The following is a 7,249-nucleotide window of genomic DNA, read 5'->3' as shown; positions in this document are numbered from 1 at the left end:
AAATTAATATAATTATTGGTTCAGAATTTAAATTGATATAATCCAAAATTAAAGAATATATATAGATATTTTTTTCTCTTTTTCTACAATAACTACCATGCATCATCGTAAGATAAACTTGCGTTTGTAAAATAAGTTCAAAGATAATTCGTAAAAATTCCATAAATGAGTCATATGTTAACTACACGACTTTTATTAACTAATTAAATTTTCATTATGAATTTTATTAAACATAATGAATTCATATAAATCTAAAATTTAGGTTTCACAAATAGAAGTTATATTAGTATTACTTAAAAAAAAAAAAGGTTATAGTTTTTTTTTATTATTAACTATATATGAATTTTAAAATTTTCCGTTAAAAATCTTTATATAATTTCAACTTTCAAACAAACTTTTTGTTTAAAAAAAATACTTTTCAACTTCTAATTTGTTTCAAAAGCATTCTTTCAACTCCTAATTAACTGAACAAAAAAGCATATAGTAATATATATATATATACACATACATACATATGTTTATAATTCTTCCTTTAAAATATTACGACGAGAATGTAATTTTGCCCTTAAAAGGATATGTGAGTTGTTTAGGTTGTTAATCTTTGGAAAATAATTGAACTTGTTTTATGTCGGTTGAATTTAATATGAAGAATATCTTTTTAGAAGAAGAAAAAAAAATTATCGAAGGAAGAGTTTTTTTTTTTTTTTTTTTTTGAAACACAAAGGAAGAGAAGTTTGAACCAAAACATTTACGCTCTTAAATCACAAGTTTAGTTCTAAGCTTTTAAATTTGTGTTTCAAAAGGCCTTCAAACTACTTCTACTCATAAATTTATATGTTTTCTTAGTTCAAATTATAAATTGGATATCTATTATTTGAAAAAAGTTAGAATTTAATTCTTATAATATTGAAAATAAAAATACAGTTCTTATAATTTGATAAAACCTCATAATAGTCCCTAGACGAAAAAATCCTCATAAATAGTGGACTATTTATGTCAATTTTATCGAGAGCAATATTACGTGGAACTTAAGTTATATTTCTACACATATACAAAAAAAAAATAATAAATTATTTTTAAAAAAAAATTTGACGTGTCAAACTATAATTGGATGCACCATAGATAAGTGCAACCTATGGTACACCCAATTATTTTCTTTTTATCAAATCACAACAATTTAATTGTAAATTTCTCTAACCCATAAGGATCATATTTATAATTTAATTTTTTTTAGGGATCTTCTTAAATATAAAAAAATATTTAAAAATAGTCACGTTACAAAAGTACAAACACTATTTATAAGAATTTTCCTAATTTTTTAGCCAACGGATCTTAATGGTTAAAAATGAAAGTATAAGAAAAATTATTATACAAAGCAAGAAATATATAAACAAAAAAAATATTTGAAGCCATGTATATATTTCTACTTTTGTTAAAATGATGGGAGCACTCAGACTTTTGGAAGTGCACCATAGTGTTCCATTATTAAAATTTATGCTTATTTACCAGTTTAGTCTATTTTAATTTTTCAAAACAATTTTAAAATGCTATCTTAACTCTTAGAGTTAGAAAGTAATTTTAAAATATATTCTTTACACATATTTTTTTAAACAATAGAAGTGGAGAATATAAAACTTCGGTCCCTAACAAATACTATAGGTTAGTTGGACTATATTCACTTTAGCAATATATTCTTTATTTTTGAACTTTGACAAATATCTCAAAAATAGACAAAAGATTTTTTTTATTTTTTTTCTCAGTAGAGAAGAGATTGTATCCATTATATAAAACCTACAATATTTGATTTTCTTCCTAAACATAAGACTTTACAATAATTTTTGTGTAGATTCATTTCTACTCATATGTTTCAAGATCAATTGATTAAACAAAAGAAATGAAAATACAAAATTAAAAATTTAAAAATTATTTTTTTTCAAAATACCAATTAAACAAAAAGCTCATAAACCCATTAAAAATGAGAAACTACCAAAAAAAAAATGACATTTAAAATGTATGGAGTGAGAATTGAAATGGATAGACTATGAAGCACATATACTTCATGTGAGATAAAGAATCCATATCAAATACGTATCAGATACGGATATTTACAGATATTTCTTAGATATGTATCTGACGAGTGATTTGATGTATCTCTTTTTACGCTTACATTTTTTAAAGAAAAAAAAACAAACAACTCATCTAATTTTTTTCAATCTAAAACTAGACAACCTAGCAAAAGAAAATGTACTTTTAATATATGAGTATCATCGTTTTTTAGAAATATATATTAAAATAATATATAAAAAATGACTTATTCTTCAACGTATTCGTATCTTAATTTTTTAGAAATTGACGAATCGTCGTATCCAATTGTATCCATATCATATAGTCGTACGTGTCTGTGTTTCATAATGGATGGAATAGTCAGGAGAGTAAATATTATGAAAATTGTTAAGAAGAAATATAAGAATTAAATATTGTGTATTAAAAAAAGTAGTCTTTAATGTTAATAAAGAAATATTAGAAGCTGATAAATTGATCCGGTGAAGTCGGGGAGTTTGACCACAGAACAATTCTCGGTTTAGCTTTGAAATTCAGACACCTCTCTCTGTTTCTCTACTTTAATGGGGTCTTTAAACCACTCGCTTCTGCCTAACTCTACGCCCTCTCACAATCTCTCCTTCTTCACTCCCATTTATATAATTCCATTCTCCATCCCCAATTCCTTCACATCCCCATCTCCCCATCTCTTAATCCAACCTCACCATCCTCTCTCCCATGGCTGAATCCGCCTCTGCAACCTCTCTGCTCAGAGATGAGCTCGACATCGTCATCCCCACCATCAGAAACCTCGACTTCCTCGAGATGTGGAGGCCCTTCTTTCAGCCCTATCATCTCATCATTGTCCAAGATGGGGACCCTTCCAAGACCATCAAAGTCCCTGATGGTTTTGATTATGAGCTCTATAATCGTAATGACATTAATCGCATTCTTGGTCCTAGAGCCAATTGCATTTCCTTTAAGGACTCTGCTTGTCGATGCTTTGGTTACATGGTCTCCAAAAAGAAGTATATCTTCACCATTGATGATGATTGCTTTGTGAGTTCTTCCCATTCTTTTTGTTCCTTTTCAATGTCTGCCTGCCTGCCATCCATCTGTTTGTGAAAATGTCTCACTCACATGGGTTTCGTTTTTTATAAGCTGTTTAGTTTTCTCCTCATTAGTACTTCATTCATGAATCTGGAGGACTGTTTTTTATGGTTCCCAAGTTTATTTGTTTTACAATTTGATGCTTAGGTTGCAAGTGATCCATCTGGAAAACCCATCAATGCACTTGCGCAACACATCAAGAACCTCCTCTGCCCCTCCACCCCCTTCTTCTTCAACACCCTTTACGATCCTTACCGTGATGGTGCCGACTTTGTGCGTGGATATCCCTTCAGTCTGCGAGAGGGTGTCCCGACCGCTGTTTCTCATGGCCTCTGGCTTAACATTCCTGATTATGATGCACCAACTCAGCTTGTTAAGCCTCTCGAGAGGAACACAAGGTATGGAATACTTTCTAAACCTTGCTCTACTTGGATAGTTAAGTCAAATTTGTTGTCTAATCGGCTTCATTGTCTGAAAAAAGGTTTGTGGATGCTGTTCTAACTATCCCAAAAGGCACTTTGTTTCCCATGTGCGGTATGAATTTGGCATTTGACCGAGATCTCATCGGCCCTGCAATGTACTTTGGACTCATGGGTGATGGCCAACCAATCGGTCGATATGACGATATGTGGGCAGGCTGGTGCATCAAGGTGTGCCCTTCTGCTTCTTTTAATAAACTAAAAAAACAAAACCGTTCTGAATGATTGATTGATCATATATTATACATGTAGATGTAGGTTATATGTGATCTTCCCGAATCATATCTTTAATTCCAAATTATTTTTCAATCCGTACCCAGAAAAGCATTCTGTTAGAACAATTACAGTGCATCTGACTGATAGATTGATCACAAACATGTATATCTAGCTTATGCAAATCCTTTTCATATCGTATTTCTAATCCTGAATTCATTTTCGACCCCAACACATGTGAACAATAAATTGATGGTGTAAATAGGTTATATGTGACCATCTGGGGCTGGGAGTAAAGACAGGACTGCCCTACATCTACCATAGCAAGGCAAGCAACCCATTTGTGAATCTTAGGAAGGAGTACAAGGGAATTTTTTGGCAGGAAGACATCATCCCATTCTTCCAACAAGTGGTTCTTCCAAAAGATTGCACCACTGTCCAAAAGTGCTATATTGAGCTGGCCAAGCAAGTGAAGGACAAGCTTAGCAAAGTAGATCCATACTTCGACAAGCTGGCAGATGCCATGGTGACTTGGATTGAAGCTTGGGATGACCTCAACCCAGCTGGAGCTTCTGCTAAGTTGCCCAATGGCAAAGTGTAATCGTTTAATACGTGCAACTATAGGTGTTCGAGCTTTAATAACTTCATGAGTTTTTTGGATTTTTTATGTACTTTTTTGTTTCTCAATCTACTCTTTGTTATAAAGCTGTAGAAACAATAAGATATGGTGATCAGGTTCTAGTTTGTACCAGAGTTGTGATAGCCAGAAATATAAAGTGATATTTATTTCTCAATGTTCAAGTTGAGTTGTGAGCGACTTCTTTTGTATATGCATTTCATAACACTTAATTTTCTTTTGTTGGAAACATTTTCAATCTTAGTTACATTTCAACAACAAAAAAGAACAGATTCTTAGAACTCTTTTTTTAAGAAAAACATCATGAGGAATGGATGTTAGTTTAAAAATACAATGAAATGTTAGCAAACAAGTTTAGTTATAACATTAATGTAGTACTTCTTAAACATACATTTGTTCAAGTATATTAGTAATATATCAACACTTGATCAAATTTTAATTTCAGCTGTTATATGGGTGTCAAAATCTTACCAACAATTATTTTGAATGGTTACCAACTGGACGAGTTAAATTATTATAAATTGACGATAATTTACTAGAAAAATAATATTCCAAAATAAATTAATACGGATTCAAATTAAATTCATGAATATTAATAAGTGCATGAGTGATAAGGGAGTTTTACTGTTGCCTGCAAACCTCCAATCAAATAAAATTTATTAACTACCAAACTATACAACTATTACTACGATGACATAGCAATAATGACAAGTCCGGATCGATTTGCAAGGAAGTGTGATAGTGTGATAGTGAAAGAAAAAAATAAAAGTAGCGGGTAAAACGTAACCTAAAATATATTGGTCTAGTTTCGGGAGCAAGAGGGATTCCTATGTAATTTCGATCATTGATTTTCGTTAAATAAACATGCATTTGATCTATGTATGCACAACGACTTGCTCGACCTAACCTAATTCAACGATGCTACAGGTAGCAAAATTATTAGATTAAACCAAGTAAATGCCCAAATTAAAAATTGCTACTTTAGTGATTTTAAGCATGCATGAATGAACAACTAAGGAAACGTGCAAGCCAAAATCGATTAGCTAAGATATACATTCATGATAGGGGCGTCAATCCACACACAAATATACATATCTAAATGAAACAAGATTCAAAGAAGGCATAGAACAATATACAAAGTTCATTTAACAAGAAATTTCAAGAAATTACAAAGGTTCTTGCTCCCTAAGGAAAAATCCTCACCTCAACATCTCATAGACAAGAATAAGAGGGGGAGCTCCATTCTTAAGTTACAACCCAAAAGAAACTAAAAATTTGTCCTAAAGATGAAGAAAAAGTGAAGAGGAAGAACTCTCAAACCTCTCCCGGCCTCCATCAAATCCTCCACAAAAAACCCTAAAAGAGAAAGAGATTATTTATAAAAAAAAGGGGCAGTGTCGCGACGCTGGACATCCTTGTCGAAGTGCGGGAGAGGGGGAGTAGGCAACGTAGCACTCTGCCCTACCTTGTATTGTGTGTGCATGTCTGTGTGACACATTTCAGAGCGTCACGACGCTCTCAACTAGCATCGTGGTGCTGTCGCATTTCCTAGCATTCTGGAATTTGCATCACGCGCAACACCGAGCATGGCGCTGCTGCACCAGCTCTTCAAGGGCACAATGATCATTTCATCTCCTTTGAAGCCTTGGGTGCTCAATATCACTCCAAATAGCTCCAAATCAACCCGAACGACCTATAACACTTGGATATGCATGAATTGCTCGAGAACCGACAAAAATAAATATTTAAACACATTAAACCCAATAAGAAAGCGAGAACAGAGACATAAAAAAAGCTATTCTTGAAAGCTATATACATTTGTTCAAGTTTATTAGTTATATCAATATTTGATCAAATTTTAGTTTCAGGTGTTATATTGGTGTCTCAATAGTTTATCAACATTTATTTTGAATGGTTACTAACCGGACTGAATTAAAGTATTATAAGTTGTTGATAATTTATTAGAAAAATAATATTCCAAAACAAAATAATAAGGATTCAAACTAAATTCATGAATATTAATAAATGCATGAGCACAAATTGACTAATAAATTTGGCATATAAATGGGAAAATTTTATATATAAATTGTATAATTTATGTACTACATACAAAGTATCAGATGATTGATATATCAAATATCAAGTAAATCAAATATTAAATATACTACGTATTGTCATTCTCAAAATCCCTCTAAATGGCCGACGTTCGGAGGATGAAATGACCCGGAGAGTTCATAGTAAAGATTGTTTATTGTTAAGAGCGTCTATCTTCTCAGAATGAATCTGCTCAATTCTCAAAGTGCCTATCATTCTCATTCCAAGGAGAGTGAGTCAAAAAGGTGTGTGAAAATCTTTGTGGGCATCAAATGCGCTTCCCAAAACCAAATTTTTTGGTTGGAAGATTATTTGTCATATTCTGCCTACCACTAATTATTTGTTGAAAAAAGGGATTTCTAATAACTTGGCGTGCTTATTTTGCAAGACTCATTTGGAAACAACATGTCATCTTATGGGCAGAGGTTGGTCGTTGCTTGATTATTGGGACTGTTTGCGAAAGATTAATAGGAAAGAAGAGTTTGGCAAAATCGTTACTATGTTGGGAAGTTTTTTGAACAATCGAAATGCCATTCCTTTCCATAATGCCCATGCAGATGCCATATCAATTCTGGAGGTTGTTGAGAAAGATTTGTAGAGTTGTGAGGATAAAATGTGATAAAGGGAACTAACTCAATCACGTGAACTCCAAGAAAGGTAAACAAATTTGGGCTTG

The 7,249-nt window shown here is 32.1% G+C and overlaps 1 protein-coding gene across 1 annotated transcript; it reads left to right on the top strand.

Annotated features, from left to right (window-relative positions):
* The first annotated feature begins 2,548 nt into the window (after positions 1-2,548).
* Positions 2,549-4,636, top strand: LOC120070695 (putative UDP-arabinopyranose mutase 2). Its single transcript, XM_039022542.2, has 4 exons — positions 2,549-3,099; positions 3,298-3,548; positions 3,632-3,800; positions 4,108-4,636. Exons 1-4 carry the CDS (start codon positions 2,779-2,781, stop codon positions 4,441-4,443), a joined length of 1,077 nt encoding a protein of 358 aa, XP_038878470.1. The 5' UTR covers positions 2,549-2,778; the 3' UTR covers positions 4,444-4,636.
* The last annotated feature ends 2,613 nt before the right edge of the window (positions 4,637-7,249 follow it).

Source organism: Benincasa hispida, chromosome 1 (assembly GCF_027475165.1).
Source record: "Benincasa hispida cultivar pf3 chromosome 1, pf3_genome.v1.1, whole genome shotgun sequence".
Lineage (NCBI taxonomy): Eukaryota > Viridiplantae > Streptophyta > Magnoliopsida > Cucurbitales > Cucurbitaceae > Benincasa > Benincasa hispida.
Note: the sequence above shows the minus strand (reverse complement) of the source record. Positions and strands in the feature narration are given on the sequence as shown.

Bases quoted from the DNA above. Each gene is read 5' to 3' on its own strand.
- LOC120070695 (XM_039022542.2), top strand. From the start codon at position 2,779: ATGGCTGAATCCGCCTCTGCAACCTCTCTGCTCAGAGATGAGCTCGAC. The intron at 3,100-3,297 runs GTGAGTTCTTCC...TTTGATGCTTAG, and splicing joins CCATTGATGATGATTGCTTT to GTTGCAAGTGATCCATCTGG. The intron at 3,549-3,631 runs GTATGGAATACT...GTCTGAAAAAAG, and splicing joins CCTCTCGAGAGGAACACAAG to GTTTGTGGATGCTGTTCTAA.